Below are 19,922 nucleotides of genomic sequence, written 5' to 3' on the forward strand. Positions count from 1 at the left end.
TGGGTAACAACTTTTTGAAGCTTTTTATTAGTTAGAAATTTTGAATTTTTTTCTTTTTTAGTGTAGTTGACCCACAATGTTACCATTAGTTTCAGATCTACAACTTAGTGATTTGCCAAGTTGATACATTATGCTATGTTCACAAGTGTAGCTACCATCTGTCCCGTTACATCCCTATTACAGTATCGTTGACTGTATTCCTTATGCTGGGCCTTTTAGTCCTGTGATTTATTCTTTCCATAACTGGAAGCCTGTATCTCCTTCTCCCCTTCACCCACTTTGCCCACCTTCCTACTCTCCTCCGTTTTGGCAACCATCAGCTTGTTCTCTGTATTTATAGGTCTGATTCTGCTTTTTGTTTGTTTATTCACCTGGGGTTTAGAGGTTTTTTGTGTTTTGTTTGTTTGTTTGTTTGTTTTTTTAAGATTCCACTTATGAGTTTTTTTGTCTTTCTCCTTGTGACTTATTTCACTTAGTATAATGCTGCCTAGGTCCATCCATGTTGTCTCAGATGACACAATCTCATTCTTTTTTATGGCTGTGTAATATTCTGTCACACACACACACACACACACACACACACACTCACACCCCTTCCTTATCCATTTGTCTACTGATGGACACTTAAGTTCCTTCCATATCAATTCAATGTAATGCCTACCAAAATGCCAAGGGCATTTTTCACAGAAATAGGAAAAATAATCATGGAACCATAAAAGACCCCAAATTATCAAACAATCTTGAGAAGGAACAAAGCTGGAGGCATCACACTTCCTGATTTTAAACTATTTTAAAGCTGTAGTAATCAAAATGGTATGGTAATGGCATAAAAAGATGCATAGACATGTGGAATAGAATCGAGAGCCCAGAAATAAACTTACACATGTACACTCATCTAATATTTGACAAGGGAGCTAAGAATACTCAATGTGAAAGGGATAGTCTCTTAAATGGTGTTGGGAAAACTGGATATTCACATGCAAAAGAAATTGGACCTCTATCTTATACCACTCATAAAAATTAATTCAAAATAGAGTAAGTGCTTAAATCTAAGACCTAGAATCATGAAATTCCTAGAACAAAGCATAGGGAAAAAGCCCTTTGACACTGGTCTTGCTAGTGAATTTTTTGGATATGACACCAAAAGCACGAGAACAAAAGCAAAAATCAACAAATGGGACTATATCAAACTATAGTCTTCTGCACTGTACAAGAAACAACAGAATGAAAAGACAACCTACAGAATGAGAGAAAATATTTGCAAATCACATATCTGATAAGGGGTTCATATCCAAAATAGAAAAGGAACTTCTATAACTTGACAGCAACAAACCAAATAATCTGATTTTAAAGACAGAGGACCTGGATGGACATTTTTCCAGAGAAGACAAGTTCATGAAAAGGTGCTCAACGTCATTAATCATCATGGAAATGCAAATCAAAATCACAATGAGTTATCACCTCGTACCTGTTAGAATGGTTATTATCAAAAATGTAAGAGATGATAAATGGTGGTGAGGATGTGGAGAAAAGAGAACCCCTGTGCACTTTTCGGAATGAAAATTGGTTAAGCCACTGTGGAAAACAGTATGGAGGTTCCTCAAAAAATAGAACTACCATATGATCGTACAGTCCCACTTCCTTGGTATTTATTTAGAGGAAATGACATTACTATTTGTTATAGATGTTTGCACCCCCGTGTTCATTGCAGCATTACTCAGAGTGGCTAAGACATGGAAACAACCTAAGTGTTTTATTGATAGGTGAATAAATAAAATGACATACACAAACACACACACACAATGGAATATTATCTAGCCATATAAAAGGAGATGTTGCCATTTGCAACAACATAGATGAACCTTGAGGGCATTATGCTAAGTGAAATAAGTTAGAGAAAGGCAGATACTATATAATCTCACTTGTATGTGGAATCTCAAAAAGCCAAACTCCTAGAAACAGAGTGCAGAGAAGTGGTTATGAGGGGTTGATGGGTAAGGGAAATGATGAGATGTTGGTCAGACTTCCAGTTATAAGAAGAAATTGTGGGGATCTAACATACAGCATGCAGACTATAATTAGTATTACATACTTGAAACTTCCTGGTAGTAGATCTTAAATGTTCTTACCATAAAACAACAACAAAAATGGAAATTCTCTACGGTGAAGGATATATTAACCTTATTTTGGTAAACATTTTACAACATATATGTGTGTCAAAACCTCACAGTATCTTATACAATATCATATGTCAGTTATATCTCAGTAAAGCTGGAAAAAAATGAATTGACTCTGCATGTGTAGGTCTATTTCTGGACCCCCTAGTGGTACATTATCTGAAGATCTGTCCTTAATCTAATACCATACTATCTTGTTACTGTGGCTTTATAGGAATTCTTGAAGTTGGGTAGTATGGCTCCTTTAACTTTGTTCTTTTTCAAAATTGTCTCGGCTATTCTAGGTCTCTGGTTTTCCATATAAATTTTAGAATGACCTTGTCAATTTCTGCAAACTGTCTTGCTGGAATTTAGATTGAACTGTGTTGAATATAGAGATCAGCTTGGGGAGAATTAACATCTTAACTATTAGGGCTTCCATTTCATAAATATCGTTTATCTCTCTTTAGTTCTTCAGTTGTCAGTACATAGATCTTGCAGATATTTTTTAGATTTATACTTAAAGTATTAACTGGTTTTTGGTGCTATTGTAAGGTTACTATTTAAAATTCTAGTTTCTTACTGTTTATTGCTGTTAAATGGAAATATGGATTTCTGGATATTTACCTTATAACATTTTCATATTAAGGATGTCCAGAGAAACAGAATCAATAGGATGTGTATGTATATATAAGGAAAGATTTATTTGAAGGAGTTGATTTACATGATAATGGAATGGAGGCTGGGAAGTCCAAAATCTGCAGGGTAGGTCAGCAGTCTGGAGACCCAGAGGACAGGTGATGCTGCAGTTCAAATCTAAAGGCCGTCTGCTGCAGAACTATCTACCTCTTACCTCTTGCTAGGGAGAGGTTTGTTTTTTTTTCTGTTCAGGACTTGAGCTGATTGGATGAGGCCCACCCACATTACAGTGGGCAATCTGCTTTACTCTTAGTCCATCAGTTCAATGTAAATCTCATCTGAAAACACCCTCATGGAAACCACGTATCTGAGCACCAGGTCCAAGCAAGTGGACATGTAAAATTATCCCCTCACTGTGTCACCTTGTTAACCTAACTTTTATTTTTTATTTTGTTTTTAAAGATTTTATTTATTTATTTGAGAGAAAGAGAGAATGAGCAGAGGGGAGAGGCAGAGGGAGAAGCAGGCTCCCCGCTGAGCAGGGAGCCTGACGTGGGGCTCCAGCTCAGCACCCCAGGATCAAGACCTGAGCTGAAGGCCGACGCTTAACCGACTGAGCCACACAGGTGCTCCAAATTAACTTTTATTTCAACTGGAGTCCATTACCCTTCAAATTTTATCTTATTTTACATGTGTTTTTCTACCTCATAGTTGTATTTGTTTGTATTTTAAATTGAATTACTTTCAAACTACTCTTTGGAGGAAGTTCATTTTGGTAGAAAACGTGTCAAAATTTCATTTTGTTCAGACTTTTTTTTACCCATACCTGAGGCACTGAGGATGCACTGGATCACATATTGACTGATTTTTCAACATCATATTGGACAGTAAGATTTCTTGTGCAGTTTTTATCAAGGATGAGCAAGAGTTAAAATAAAAGAAGGTGACATAGTTAAAAAATTGACTTGGACACGTTTGTTGAAGTGTTTCTAAAGATTAAAAAAATTTTTCACATTAATATGCAGCATTTAGTCCATGTTAGCAGATAAAAAGAACAAGTCTAAATAGAACCACGTATAGTTTTTTTTTTCTTAGAGTTTTATTGAGAGGTAATAAAAATATGGCACTGAATAAGTTTAAGGTATTACAGCATAATGACTGGACTTACATATATTGTGAATAAGTTGCCACAATAAGTTTAGTTAACATCCATCATCTCATATAGAAATAAGGAAAAAAGAAGAAAAACATGTTATTTCCCTTGTGATGAGAGCCTTTAAGAGCCCTGTGTGGTTTAAGAAATGTCTCTTTTGTGGCATAATTGGTAGTCAGACATCCAGAGTGCGTGTTCAAAAGATAGTAAGTACTCCTCCTTCCTTCCTGCCTAGTTGCGTGGGGGTTTTTGTCTTTGTGTATTTTATTTTGAAGGTGCCATTTGAGTTCAGTTCATTTGTTCTGAATGTTCATAATAGCTGTATCTGATAATCCCGTTTTCTACAAAGATTGATTAGTAAATGTACTCCTAATCAAAAATTGCTCCTGACCATGCACATTCACAATGGTTAACTATGGGTTTTTCATTTTTATGGTTCTTATCAGAAAAAACTAAGGTAATCATTGATTAATGCTTTATAACAAAAATTGGCAAGACAGAGCTCACTGGAAAGAGGTTTCAAATCCACTGACTCCTGTTTAAAAAAAGAAACAGGATAAAGTCGATTTTTTTTTTTTATATAAAATGTTGTCTACTTTGCAGAAACCTTTGTTACTTTTATACACCATTCATGAAATTCTATGTTTTAGGTAACAGCCAAGGAAAAAGATTTTTAGTATTTTGCCCGAATTTAAAATAGAATTGTAATAGGGCCTTATTTTTTCCAAGGAGTTTTATTTTTTCAATTTTTTTCCCAAGGAGTTTTAAATTAATTCTTAGAACAGTAAGAGATAGAGGAAGCAGTCATTTTAGTGTTGATTTTACTTGAGGACTAATCAACACATCACTTTAGTCTTTTCATGGCTTTATCCATCACTTGTTGCTTAAAGTCACTACATATCTGAATCTCTGTGTCTCATGTAAAATGAGGAGTTTGACCTGATGACCAGTGAATAGCCTTATAGTACTAGGATTCTGTGAGGTTACATCTAAGAACCACAGAAGTGAATAGAGAGAGGGAGGGTCTAGGTGGCGATGAATCTAGGTGACAACTCTCTTCATTTTGCAGGTGTTTGATACTAATCCTGAACTTGGGTTGGGTTCTTTGTTTTTACAAAAAAACCATGTAGATGGATTTATGGATTTAATTGCGTTTTTTTTTTTTTTTTTAAGATTTATTTATTTGAGAGAGAGGGAGAGAGTATGCATGCAGAGGGTAGGGGCAGAAGGAGAGAGAATCTTCAGCAGACACTCGGCTGAGCATGGAGCCACCACAGGCCTCCATCTCATGACCCTGAGATCATGACCTCAGCCAAAATCAAAAGTCGGATGCTTAATCTACTGAGCCATCTAGGTGCCCTGATTTAATTGCCTTTTAAGAAAAGCTTCAAAAAAAAGAAAAAAACTGATTTAACACATGGTCTAGCTTAGAAATAACTTTTGTCTCCTTTCGTTATAAGCAGTGAGTTGATGAACTTGCTTGAGACCTGTTTAATCTTCTCTTGAAGTCTAGCACATGAATTTTTTTGCTACATCATTTTGTACGGTTTTTAAGTTTTAAAATGCTAGTTGACAATAGATTTATAGTTCATTAGATCAATATTATTAAAGTAAAATTCACATGTAGTGAAATGCACATATTTTAAGTTTACAGTTCTATGAGTTTTGATAAGTATATAAACCTAGCTCAAACAAAATACATACTATTTTCATCATACTGGAAAGTTCCTTTATAATCATTCCCTCACCTCTAGCCCAGGATGGAATTATGTTTTATAGAAGGTACTCTTTTTGTGTCTCACCACAATATAGTGTTTTGGGGATTCATCCATGTTTTTCTATATGTTAGTAGTTTGTTGTAGATTAGCATTACTATATATTACTCTATTTTATGACTGTATTCTTGTAGTAACAATAAATTATTTAGTACCTATTGTAGGACATTGGGATTATTTTTAGCATGAGGCTATTAGGAATAAGCTGACAGGAACATTCTTGTACAAGTCTTTGTGGTTATATGTTTTTACTCATGTTGGGAGATAACCTATGAGTCGATTTGTTGATTTGTGAGGTACTTGTATGTCTCATTTATAAGAAATTGCCAAATGGTTTTCCATAGTGGTTGTTCCATTTTATACTACCATCAGCAATATATGAGACTTCCAGTTTTTCTACGTTGTTACCAACACTTGTTATGTATTTTTAATTATAGCTATTCTTGTGGATGATTAATTATGGTAAGCATCTTTACATGTGCTTATGACCACTTGTATATCTTCTTTTGTAATGTATTCAAATCTTTTGCCGATTTTTAAATTGTATTTTATTTATTTGCAGGAGGGTTTTTTTTTTAGTATATTCTGAATACAATTGATTTGTCTAACGTATGTATTTTTTCCCCAGTTTTTGACTTGCCTCATCATTTTTATAATTTCCTTAATCTTATCTTTCAGAGTGCAGAAGTTTACCATTTTGGTGACATCCAGATTCTTGGGTATTCTTTTATGGCTAGGGCTTTTCTTGTACTAACCTGAAATCTCTTGCTTATCTCAAGGGTTATGAAGATATTCTTTTTTGTTTTGTCTAGAATCTTTATAGTTTTAGCTTAGGTTTTTGACTGTCAATAGTTTCAAATTAATTTTTGCGTATTAGTGAGACAGAAATTGTAGTTCTCTCCCCTCCCTACTTCCCTGCACAGGTATCCCCTTGGTCTAGCACCATTTTTTAAAATGGCTATCGTTTCTCTTTTGAATTAACTTTGGTGCCATTGTTGAAAAATCAATTGTCTGGACTGTATGCTGTTCCATTGATAAGTTTGTTTCTCCCACTTAAGGGAGAATTATGGGAGTAATTATGCCAATTACTATTGCTTACCTTTGTAATTTCTAAGTCTTCCAACTTTGTTCTTTTTCAAGATTGTTTTGGCTCTTCTAGGTCCTTTGCATTTCTACCTAAATTTTTGAATTAGGTGTACCAATTTCTGCTTAAAAACAAACAAAAAAGGCCCGTAAAATCTTAATGGGGTTTGGTACTTCAGTCTTAAAAATCTTTTTGGGAAGAATGGTTATCATTTATTTAGATCTTTTGTTTCTTACAGTAGTGTTTTACATCTTTCAGTATAGATGTTTTGCCTATATTTTATTAAATTTACCCTTAAGTTTTTAATGTTCTTTGGTTATAAATGGTATTTGTAAGTTTTATTTTCCATGTTTTTGTTTCTTACATAGAGAAGTAAAATAGACTTTTGTATTTTGACACCATTACTCTGTGATCTTGATAAACATAAACAGACATGTCATCTGTGAATAGACGTGGCTTATACTTTTTCTTGCCCATTTTTAGGATTTTTTTCTTTCTTTTTCATTTGTTGAATTAGTTAGGATTTCCAGTACAGTGGTGAATAGAAGTGATGAGAATAGATATCCTTGCCTTGTTCTCATTCTTAGGTAGAATAAGTTCAATATATCACAACTAAGAAGATGTTATCTGTGGGGTTTTTGAAGATGTCGTTTGTCAGATTGAGGAAGTTATCATTCTAAATTGCGGAGAATATTTATCATGAATGGATATTCAATTTTGCCATGCTTTTCCCACATCTTCTGAAATGGTTATATGGTTTTTCTCCCTTATTCTGTTACTTTCACAAATTATATGTTTTTTTGAATCTTAATCTAGCATTTGTGGGATAAAACCCCACTTGCTCAGAGATATTATGCTTTCTGCAACATTTTATTTGCTAACATTTTGTTAAGAATTTTTGAGTCTATGATCATGAGGAATATTCATCTGAAATCTTTCTTTCTTTCTAATAACCTTTGTCAGATTTTGGTATCAGGATTATGCTCATCTTAAAAGGGATGTTGGCCACGGGGCGCCTGGGTGGCTCAGTTGGTTAAGTGACTGCCTTTGGCTCAGGTCATGATCCTGGAGTCCTGGGATCGAATCCCGCATCGGGCTCCCTGCTCGGCAGGGAGTCTGCTTCTCCTGCTGACCCTCCCCCATCTCATGTGCTCTCTCTCTCTCTGTCATTCTCTCTCTCAAATAAATAAATAAAATCTTTAAAAAAAAAATAAAAAAAAAAAGGGATGTTGGCCAGCATTTCCTCTTCCTTTGTTTTCTGAAAGAATCTGTGTAAAATTGATCTTTTCTCCTCTTCTTCAGTGAAGGTACCTAGGCCTGTAGTTTTTTTGAATGTGTGTTTGTGTGTTTGTGGAAGTTTTTATTACAAGTTTAATTTCTTAGTTAGCTATAAGATTATATCAGTTTCCTCTTCTTACCACAGTTTGGGCATCCATTTCATCTGAGTTGCATATTCATTGCAATAAATTTATTATATTACCTTTTAACTTCTTAATGACTGGGATTTATCATTATATATCCCTTTTTTCACTAGTGAATTGGTTTATTTATGTTTTTTATCCTTATCTTGTTCATTGTCTACCAGTTCTATTAATGTTTTTGAAAACAACTTTTGGCTTTGTTGATTTTTCTTTATTGTTTTCTGTATCAGTGGTTTCTGTTCTTTATTACTTTGTTTCTTTTAGGTTTTATTTACTCTTTTTTTCTAGCTTCTTATTAGATCATTGATTTTATGTCCTTTTAATACAAACATTTGAATGAGTTCCTCTAGAATTTCTGCTTTAGGTATATCCCACTAACTTTGATATGTTGTATTTTCATTATCATTCATTAAAAATACTTTTTAACTTCCCTGTGGCTTATTCTTTAACCAGTGGGTTACTTTCTTTTTTCTTTTTTTTTTTTTTTTTAAAGATTTTATTTATTTATTTGAAAGAGAGAGAATGAGAGAGCACATGATGGGGGGAGGGTCAGAGGGAGAAGCAGGCTCCCCACTGAGCAGGGAGCCCGATGCGGGACTCAATCCTGGGACTCCAGGATCATGACCTGAGCCGAAGGCAGTCGCTTAACCAGCTGAGCCACCCAGGCGCCCACCAGTGGGTTATTTTAAAGTATGTTGCATAATTTACAGATGTTAGGGATCTTCCATACATTTAATTTAATTATTTCGTGGTCAGTAATATTCACTGTATCATTTCAGATCTTTGAAAGTTACTGACACTTATTTTATGGCCAATAATCCATTTTTAATCTTAGGCTCTTGATTAACCTAGTCAGGGTTTTGGTTATTGATGTGAAATTTAGCAAGAGCTATAGGGACATATATCCCCAAATCAATATGTAATAAAAATGGAACCCAGTGTATGTAGTATCATTACTCAGTACTTTGGTATCTGACTCATTTATGTCCTCTACACTCAGATGTTGGGGTAGTTTATGGCCATATTACGAAACCCCATGAAGAATTTTTTTTCAACATTAACATCTGTGTTTGTTTGACAAATAGATTTTTTTGAAAGAAAGTAGTTACTGTTGTCTATTGATGCCTTTTAATCACTCATAATTCTTCATTCTCCTGGTTGCCATTTTCAATAATAACAAAAAGACTGTTTTTTGTCATGCATATTGTATGATAAGGACACGAGCCAGACCTGAGTTTAAGCCCAGTTCTTCCCTGGCTGCTTGTATGACCTTGGTCAACTTACTTAACCTCTCTAAGCCTTCATTTTCTCATATGTAAGATGGGAATGATAATAGTATTTAGCTAGAATTAGGTAAAATGTAATTTTTAACAAAATAGAAACTTTTAATCAAGATAAATACCTACTTTATGCTTATTCTCTCCACGTGGTAGGTCTTTAATACTATCTTTTGATTTTGATGAAAACCAAAAAAAAAAAAGGAAAACTGCTTTTAAAACTGGTTGTCTCTAGGAAGCAGAAATAGAAGTGAAAGAAACAGGGCAGAGAATGCTTTTTATCAGAAGTAAAAATGTAGCGAGATTAGCAGATACTCTTATTCTTTATTATCCATGCCCTCTTTATTTTCTTGGAGAAAAAATACAAATCTTTTAAAAATTAACAAAACTAGGTGTGAGGCTTTAAGGTTTAGATATTTTAAATTGTAGAAGATTTAAAAATAGTTCTGAAATGTCAGAATTTGCCTACATATATTCATCATTCCCAAGGTGAATTTCCCCTTCCCATTATGTTTTGCCATATTAAATGTACCTTATGATACATATTTTTTCTTCTTAGTAATAAAAAGACTTGAAATCAAAACCATAAAGTATATCATGAATGAATTCTTTGTTTTTATAGGTTCTATTGGTGATGTTTCTCATTCTCAAATTTTTTTGGTTTTTTTTTTGTTAAGATTTTATTTATTTGAGAGAGCAAACAAGCAAGCACAAGTGGGGGAGAGGAGCAGGGGAGAGGGTGAAGCAGACTCCCTGCTGAGCAGGGAGCCTAACTTGGTCTGGATCCCAGGACCCTGAGATCATGACCTGAGCCAAAGTCAGACGCTTAATCCACTGAGCCACACAGGCTCCCCTCATTCTCAAGTTTATGTTGTCTGTTGTTGAAACACATGAGTCATTGAAAGATTTCTTTTTTTTTTTTTTAAGATTTTATTTATTTATTTATTTGAGAGAGAGAGAGAAAGAGCAGGAGAGTGCAGGGGCAGAGGGGGAGGGTCAGAGGGAGAAACAGAGAAGCAGACTCCCCACTGAGCCAGATGCCAGGCTAGATCCCAGATTTCACTTAACCTTTCACGGTGACCTACATTTCTCATCTGTGAAGTCAGGATAAATAATTCATTGTTGGTATTGGAATTAAATAAAATAATTTAAATCAATTTTGTGAACATATACATTAAATATAGTCTTGATAATTACAGTATTCCAGGGATTTTCCTTGTGATTAGTTATAATGGAGTTAATGTCTTAGACTAAGATCTTTATTTGATATAAAAAAATTTGTCCTTATATAAGTCCATTAGAATTTTTTAGTGTTCAGAAATATTTCTGGGAAATTCCTAAGTAATTTTATCTGATTAAAAACCATAAGACCAATCATTACAAATGATCAGGTTGCATTTTTTTCTTGAGGATTTCCAAGGTGGTGGAAATTATTAATTGGTAAAATAAGTAACTTAGGAAGTTCTGGATGGATGGATTTAAAGTGTAGACTATTTTGAGAGAATTGATAGAATTAACTATAAAACATGTTACAGATATTTCCAAAATGAAGTTTGCATACTTAGTACTTTATTGAACTATAGAATTTTTTGTTGTGTTTGTCTTTATTATACTGGGAGAACAGGAGAAATGCTCAGCTGTTAAATGGCATTTCATTATATGGTCTTTTTTTTATGATTTTATTTATTTGTCAGAGACAGAAGAAACACAAGCAGGGGGAGTGGCAGGCAGAAGGAGAAGCAGGCTCCCCGCTGAGCAGGGAGCCCAATGTGGGGCTCCACTGCAGGACCCTGGGATCATGACCTGAGCCGAAGGCAGACGCTTAAGTGACTGAGACACTCAGGCGTCCCTCATCTTATGGTCTTAAGAATTAAACAGTTCAGGGCGCCTGGGTGGCTCAGTCGTTAAGCCTCTCCCTTTGGCTCAGGTCATGATCCCAGGGTCCTGGGATGGAGCCCCACATCGGGCTCCCTGCTCAGCGGGGGAGCCTGCTTCTCCCTCTCCCACTCCCCCTGCTTGTGTTCCCCCTCTTACTGTCTCTCTCTCTGTCAAATAAACAAATAAAATCTTAAAAAAAAAAAACAAAACAGTTCATCAGTATCTAAAAAAATGTATATAACTTCATGTAACTTCACTATTACTAAAACTAAGTTTGATTATGACGTAGAGGCCAGAAATAAAATAGAATTTTAGAAGAATTCTTAGAGATTTCAACTAAGCATTAGAATTGACTCAAAATCATAATACTGATTAATATTTAAGTTAGAAAAATACTTGTTTCATGATAATTCATTTAATGTCCTTGTTGACTATTGCATTTAGGTAGGATTTATTAAAATATAAATTGTATCTATTTAGGATACCACCTTATGCTTACCGTTCTTTGCAATTTCTTGGGAAATTTTTTTGAATCTTAGTCACGTTACCAACAAATTACCATACCAATATAGGTTATTGAAATCATCTCAACTGTGATTTTAAAAGTTACATTAAGATTAAAACACTACTTAGAAAATCATTAAGAGATGATATTGGTGTCCATGAATATGAGCAGGAGGCTTTTGTCTATTCTAGTCTAAGCTTTAGAAGAGAGAATAGGGATTTAAAAAGCCAGATGATTTTATATTTGACACGGGCAGAATTCTCTGGGTTTTGAGAACTGCTAAGAATGAAGTGGATTGTAAAGAATTCTTTTGGGATGTTTCTTCCTGAAAATATGCTCACCCACTTGTTTATTAATATAACAGTTGTGCTTACTGGAAGCATGTGCTTTCTGAATTCTTTTGTGTAATTAAAAGGATTGACATTTAAATTCCTGAGTATTTTGGTTTGTTTTTTTTTTCCTTTCCTTTAGGAGGAGCATATTATTTAATATCCAGAAGTCTAGGACCAGAATTTGGTGGTGCAATTGGACTGATCTTCGCTTTTGCCAATGCTGTTGCAGTTGCTATGTACGTGGTTGGATTTGCAGAAACTGTGGTGGAGTTGCTTAAGGTAATTTCGTCTTCTGGACATTGGTTTCCCAAATCTTTATTGAGGGCTTATGTGCCACTCCCCGTATTGGATCCTAGGAAAGCAGTGATGGACACAAAACGTGTCCTTCAAGAAGTTTAGTGTAAGAGATAGACAAAGTAATGGTGATACATTGTCAGAAGTGGGTAGTTATAGAAGACCTTGGCAACACAAAGGGTAATCACTTAACTTACTACCACCCAGGAAAGGGGGTCACAAAGGAATGTGAGTAAGGGTTTTCCAGGGAAGGGAGTCTGGGTGTTAGCAGGCAGGTAGGAGAGGTGGGGTGTGCCGTGAAGGGAATATGGGAGAAAAGGAAACAAAGGCCGGGAAGGGGTAGAGTTCGGTGTGTTTTTTAAAAAAATTCTGCAAATATTTCTATATGATTATAGCACAAAATAGAGATTTAAGACTAGAGAGGGAAAAAAGGGTCAAATCAGGAAAGGTATTGTTTGCTGTTAAATTGGGGTCTTAATCTCAGTTGGAGTTAGGGGCTGGGACATGATCAGATTGGGGCTTGAAGAAGTATATAGAGCATGGAACAGTGGGATTACAGGTGGAGAAGGAGATCATTTAGAAAGTTGTAGCTATCCTGGGGAAGGGATGGTGGTGTACATTCAAACAATGACCAATGTAGCTGGAGACGTGTGGGTGAACTGGAGAGATTTTTAAAATGTTAAATGAGTGGACTTGATGATTATTGGGATATGGGAAATCAGAGAAAGAGAAAAGAGGATTTCAGGTGTATATATATATATAGATATATACACACACACACTTAAATAAAAATATACATAAATATATATTTACAAATATATATACCTGAATATATGTATATAAATGTATATTTATCATATATATATATATATATATATATATATATGATATATATATGATAAATAGATTTCTGAGTTGGAGGTTTAAATGGAGGGTAATGGCCGCACAGGACAGTGCAGTTTGGGATGTCTGATTGGAAGAACCAGAGGTATATCCAAGTAGAGCTGGCCAGGAAGTAGTTGATAATACTGCTCTGGAGTTCAGGAGAGGATTTGTTTGAAAAGAGTCATTGGGATGTGTGTAGTTAAAGCAGTAGAAGTGAAATAGGATTCAGCATTATTAACTGAGAGCAACCTTGAGAGACACCTGTAGTGGTTCCTGTTAGGTTGGTTGTAACTCTGTTCTTCTGTGTTCGGATGCCATCCATTAGGAAGTGTGAGATCTGAGGGGGACTGGCACTTATGTTGGTGTTGCCCTTAGCTGTACAGGACTAAGGGATGGGGAAAAGCAAGGGCTGTAAGAAAGCAAGCAGTGTAACTCTTAATGGTTACTATTCTTTTGTTACTTAATTTAGCATGTTTTTAATGTCCTTGATATTAAACCACAAATAGCTTTGCTTGTTAGCGTGGGAACAGTGTGTGTTTTTGGACAACTGCATGAACATGTATTCATCTCTTTTTCTTACAGAACATAAAAGACCACTAAAAGCATGAGTTTGCTAATCACAGTAATACAAAATATATTTCTTTAAAAAATACTAACTGTGAGTCCTGCTTAGGCATATTATGATTTATTTGCTTGTTAGCAATTTCATTTTTGATTTATTGAGTCTGTATTAAATATAACCTCATTAATTTGACCCTATTTTTGATGTCTTGAGTTTTTTGAATGGTGCCTCAATAGTACATAGTTATTTATTCCTTTTTCTTAGGCCTCCCTCTTCATTCCTTACATAGGCATTTATTCCACTTCTTCATGTAAGAGATTCTGATGTCTCTGAAATGTTTCCAAAAGAATTAAAGAGCTTATCTGAATAACTGAAATTGCTCATTGCGTTTATAATTCTCTTTTTCTAGGAACATTCCATACTTATGATCGATGAAATCAATGATATTCGAATTATTGGAGCCATTACTGTGGTGATCCTTTTAGGTATCTCAGTGGCTGGAATGGAGTGGGAAGCAAAAGTAAGTAATGAACTCACTGGAGTATCTGTACATATTTAACGTACGAACTTTTAGAGTGTGTGTTTAGGGACCATTCTAAAGTGCGGTAATATTTTTAGATTTCGAAGATCCTTCAGTGGCCATTTTCAGAGAAGTTTGTGTATCAGGTTATTTTCTCTCTGACAAGGCAAGGAATGTTTATAGATAGCAGTCAGTCTAGCATCCACTTAAATACAGTACTTTCGGGGCTCCTGGTGGCTCAGTCAGTTAAGCATCTGCCTTCAGCTCAGGTCATGATCCCAGGGTCCTGGGATCGAGCCCCACATCGGGCTCCCTGCTCAGGAGAGCCTGCTTCTCTCTCTCCCTCTGCTGCTCCCCCTGCTTGTGCTCTCTCTCTCTCTCTGTAAAAAAAAACAGTACTTTTTAACTTTGGATTCCTGCCCCCTCCCCACCTCTTCCTTTCCCCTCCCCTCCCTTAATCTTGATTCAAGTTATTTAGAATCACTCAGGTCAGTATGTTAGGCAGCCCAGATTAAACTTTTGGCTTTGTAATTTATTTAACAGTTCAATTTCAAAAATAAATACAGGGGCAATAAACTTCAAGTTAGTGCCCATAAGAGATTAGAGAAGCTCGTCTTGCTCCTTGCTGTTGAAGTCTCAGAAACCATGGCTACCAAAGCCAGGACCACTGTTTCTGGGAAAGGTTGCTGAAATCACATGTTAACTTGTAGGCAGAGCACCTGGCATTATTTCTCCACCTTTGAGAGAATATTCCTCAGTACAGCTCTGCTTTCCTGACTAAATCATCCACAAAGATCCTGCTGAGTATCTCCAAGTCCCCTCTAGGTGTCGTCATGTTTCCTTTTATAAATCGTGTAAAATCCTATATTTCTGCTGTATGTGAGCCATGATAATATTTATCAGATCAAAAATTAGGCAAGTTGGAAAGAATAATTTTCCCAAAGTTGTTTTTTAAGTCATTAGTATATAATTAAATCATTTACTTATACTTTTAACCATTTGACTTAACTGAAAAGAATAGAATTTCATCCTACCTGGGACCGGATTAGCATTTAAGCAGTTTTTATTCCCAGGGAGGACACAGGTTTTCATGAATATCTGCCTAACTTTACTGGGAGGTGAAGAGTGGAGAAGGAGAGGCGGGAGAAGGGGGCAAAATAGTGAAGGGAGTCAAATGTATAAAATTGCAGTTATCAAATAAATGTCACAGGGATGTAATGCACAGCATGGTGACTATAGTTAATACTGTATTGCATATTTGAAAGTTGCTTTTTTAAAAGAGTAGATCTTAAAAGTTCTCATCACAAGAAAAAAATTTTAAACTATGTATGGTCACGGATATTAACTAGACTTACTGTGGTGATCACTTTACAATTACATGTGTATGAATATTGAATTGTTATGTGGTACACCAGAAACTGATAGATTGTTACATGTCCATTATATCTCACTAAAACAAAACAAGCGTGCAGGAGGAGAAATGGCAATTCTCATAGGTTGTTCCTTCCAGTCCCATTACTAATTCAGTCCTCCTCCTGCATATTGTCTTCTTCTTTCTGTACTAGTACACTTCTTCTTCTTCTTTTCCTGTGGTTGTCAGACATTCAACATTGTGTTTGGACTTGGTGTAAAACTTGTGTTTGTAGCAAATACGTTCCCTGTGTCAAGATTGTACTTCCATTGGAGGGGGCAGTAAATAATGATAAAGGATGAAAAGCCTGCAGTGTTGTGGAATGTATAGGGCTTTAGGATTTGTGGGATGACATGCACATCTTTAATTCATTTCAGAAATATTTGGCATGATCCTACTCATGCGATCCATTTTTTCCCTAGTATATTGAACATTTTAGGATAGTTCTTTAAAGATTGCTTATGTAGTATAAGTTTATTGAGCACCTCAAAAAGCTTTTTGAGGCACTGGGAAAACAAGACAAATCTCTTCAGTCACAGAAGTTATACGATAGTGAAACTAAATCAGTATAGAGACATGAGAGATTTGATTTTGATTTTTCATGTTTAAAATTCCAGGCTCAGATTGTTCTTTTGGTGATTCTACTACTTGCTATTGCTGATTTCGTCATAGGAACATTTATCCCATTGGACAGCAAGAAGCCCAAAGGTTTCTTTGGTTATAAGTGTAAGTAAAAAAGATAGAATCTCTTTTTAAAGGTGCATGTTACAGCATTCTATTAGTAAACAAAGTTAGTACACTGTAGATAATTTGTAATATAATTGATTTTGGTGGAGTGACTCACACTAATTGACAATCCAATTTAGTGTTGTCTCCATTATGTATGTTACGATCAGAGTAAAGTACCACTTTTATTTACATCTTCTGTTTTTCATTCTTAGCATCAAAAGATGATAGAATGTAGAAAAATCAGTGCTCCTGAGGAAAGTTGCCTTTGTTCTCTGTCATTTTGGGAATTTGTAACTGAAATGGTGACTTTTATGCTCACATGGCTTTTTCATTCTTTAAGTTGTATTTCAACCCAACAGTCGAAATGTACCTACACCTATGAAGAAAATACTTGTTGTATAATGGCAACTTCAGTTTTTCTACCCTTTTACATTATACCTTGTGAGGATTTTCCACAGTTTTCATCTTTGTGACCCTTTTCATTCTGCTTCTAATTGTCCCTGCTGGTGAAATTTACTTACCATTTGTTATTTCCTTAAGTCTCTATCTGTATTTCCCACCCCATCACCATCCCCTGCTCCCCACCAAATGGAGCCACTCTGCACCTGCATCTGCACAGGGTGAAATGGAACAGGAGAGAACACTTGGATTAGCGTCAGAGAGGCTTACCACTTAGGGTAATAGATGTGTCTTCAGTTGATAAAAACTCCTCAAGAAACTCCCTGTTTTGAAACCCTAGAAGGAGAGGCCTAGCTGCAGTCCTCCCCAGTCGTTCAGCCCAGAGCTATTCATACAGATCTGTGAAAAGATACAGAATGTACATCAGTGCCCTTCTTCCTTCACAGAGTCTTACTGGGAAAAAAAAAAAATCAGCTGACCCAAGCTGTGGATCCTAGAGACCTAGTTGGTTTACATTCCGGTGTAAGCTTACTGATCTTTTTGATCACGGTAACAACATACAGTCCTTGATCATTTGTGAGTAGCACTGGTTTGGCTTCTCTTAGACACTGACTTAGTTGCGTGGGTAGTTTTCTGATAGGAATTGTTTCAAGGTTTATACCTTAACCAGTGACACTCACCCATTATTTGTGCCTGCTGGTCCTGGGTTGATAGTGTGATATCTGTTCTTATTACTAGTGCTCGTGCCTACGTCTAAACTGGGCTTTAAATTCCTGATTTTCTAGATTGGGGGAAGAGGTGTTTACTAGGCATGCTAGAAGTGAAAATTAAAAGCATCACTTAGGTAGATATTTTTTTACATTTTAAGCTTTCATAAATTATATTTGTGACATTTCTTGTCCTTAGGAGTGATTTTTTACTTAAATTTTTTTTATGTTATAAATTTTTCTGAACATTTCTTTTTGCAACCTTATTTCTAAAAGAAGTGTTAAAAATTATAGGAGATGATTATTTCTAAAAATTTACCTAGTTATTATATATTTTCTGTTTGTGACTGTAGTTGATTTAAAAATAGCTACAAATATCTGCTAAACCACATTTTTCATTTCCTTTTTTTTTTTTTTTTTTCAGATCCTTGGTACCTTATAAAAGTATTGCATTGTTGTATAGTAATAAATATTGTATAAGTAGTGTATCTGGGTTTATCTCAGTCTGAAGTAAATAAATCTAAATATACTTCAGAATGTGACTTTTCTTTTTTGGTGGTTGATATTGCTTTGCTGCCTCTCATTCATTTTACTAAGGTAGTGAGATACTTAATGGCTCCAGTAGGAAAACCTGGTGCATGGTAGTTATTCAGATGATGGATGGATGGATGGGTGATAGTTAACTAGTTGTTTCAGTGTCAGGGCCCATCAGAATAGATGGAAACAGTAGGACTAGTTGAAGCTTTCATTATTGTTAAAATGGAAAGGGACTTTACCTAGTTTGCCTTAGCTAAAATTATATGGAAGCCTGATGAATAATTCAGCATCAAAAATTACACAGGTCACCACAAGGAAATAGAGAACTGTACAGATAGTATATAAGTTGGATGTAAGAAAAAAAAATGGGTCCAGATTAGTATGATGTTCTTTTATTTTCCTACCTCCTTTCTTATTTCCTTGACTGACCCCAGACATTGAGAAGTTTGTCCACGCTTTGATTGACATTTGTACTAGTGATAACAATCAAGTTAGAGGTGCTTGAAACATAATTAGTAAGGTATACAAAATAGTAGGCATGACCCAGGTCAAATCATCATTGTGATTATAAACTGTTTCCTCATACAAGAAAACAGGCAATGCCATGCTTCTACTAGGAAATAGTCAAGAATTTACCAGTTAATTGAACTGAAGAAAAGCTACATACATACATACATAACACTTACACTTGACCTAAATTATAATGGTCTAATCTGCTGTCCATTAATTGCCAAAGATATTTTGTTCTCCACAGCTGAAATATTTAATGAGAACTTTGGACCGGATTTTCGAGAGGAAGAGACTTTCTTTTCTGTATTTGCCATCTTTTTTCCTGCTGCAACTGGTATTCTTGCTGGAGCAAATATCTCAGGTGATCTTGCAGTAAGTATTACAAAGTACTGTATTGATTTTGTGTAAAAATGGTATACATATATTTATTTTTAAAGGTAGACTTAAAATTTTTTTCTTGTCTTCTAGGATCCTCAGTCAGCCATACCCAAAGGAACACTCTTAGCCATTTTAATTACTACGGTGGTTTACATAGGAATTGCAGTATCTGTAGGTAAATAGCCTTATATTTCTCTTTCAGAAATTTCATGATGTACATACTTTAAATATTTATTTCCATGGCATTATATTTCTAACTTTTAATTTCAGAAATACTTCAATAAAAAGATTAAGAGTTGAGTATTTTAATTCAGAAAGAGTTTTAGGTAAACTAGTAGTGATTTTACAGATACTACCTAAGTGCCCAGATGCCCTATTGTTTTTTTCTCTAGGATCTTTATGAATTAAAGTAAATTAAAAATTGTGTAAAGTCTTCTTTGCAAACTCTTAAATTTGACTTAGCTATATTTTATAGAAAATATAATTCACATAGTAGAAGTAAATGCATTTTACTCTGTGATCGTTATAAAATTTTTAATATTTTTTTATGGTGGTTATTTTATATTTGCATGTTAATCTTACTACATATGAAGATTGTTTGAAGACATTTAAGCAATGCTTGGCATTTTTTACCAAAACTGATTTTGGTAGATAGGACATTCTTTATTGAATGAAAAGTTACTGAAGTCTTATTAAATTGAATGAACCTGGTTTTCAACCTTTTATTACATTCATGAAATCATAGCATTTTAAATGAACTGGAAAGGACT

General features: G+C 35.0%; 1 protein-coding gene across 2 annotated transcripts in view; it reads left to right on the forward strand.

The window, feature by feature from the left end:
* Positions 1 to 19,922, forward strand: part of SLC12A2 (solute carrier family 12 member 2) — a 106,284-nt gene that overhangs the window by 39,216 nt on the left and 47,146 nt on the right. For both annotated transcript variants that reach the window (XM_045892066.3, XM_045892070.3), the window contains exons 5-9: positions 12,360 to 12,499; positions 14,371 to 14,481; positions 16,510 to 16,618; positions 19,019 to 19,146; positions 19,243 to 19,327. In XM_045892066.3, coding sequence (XP_045748022.2) covers positions 12,360 to 12,499; positions 14,371 to 14,481; positions 16,510 to 16,618; positions 19,019 to 19,146; positions 19,243 to 19,327 — 573 coding nt within the window. The remainder of the gene's footprint in view (positions 1 to 12,359; positions 12,500 to 14,370; positions 14,482 to 16,509; positions 16,619 to 19,018; positions 19,147 to 19,242; positions 19,328 to 19,922) is intronic.

The sequence above is a fragment of the Mirounga angustirostris genome, unplaced genomic scaffold, assembly GCF_029215605.1.
Source record: "Mirounga angustirostris isolate CCGP_5_RB_7025 unplaced genomic scaffold, mMirAng1.0.hap1 SCAF_7, whole genome shotgun sequence".
NCBI classification, from domain to species: domain Eukaryota; kingdom Metazoa; phylum Chordata; class Mammalia; order Carnivora; family Phocidae; genus Mirounga; species Mirounga angustirostris.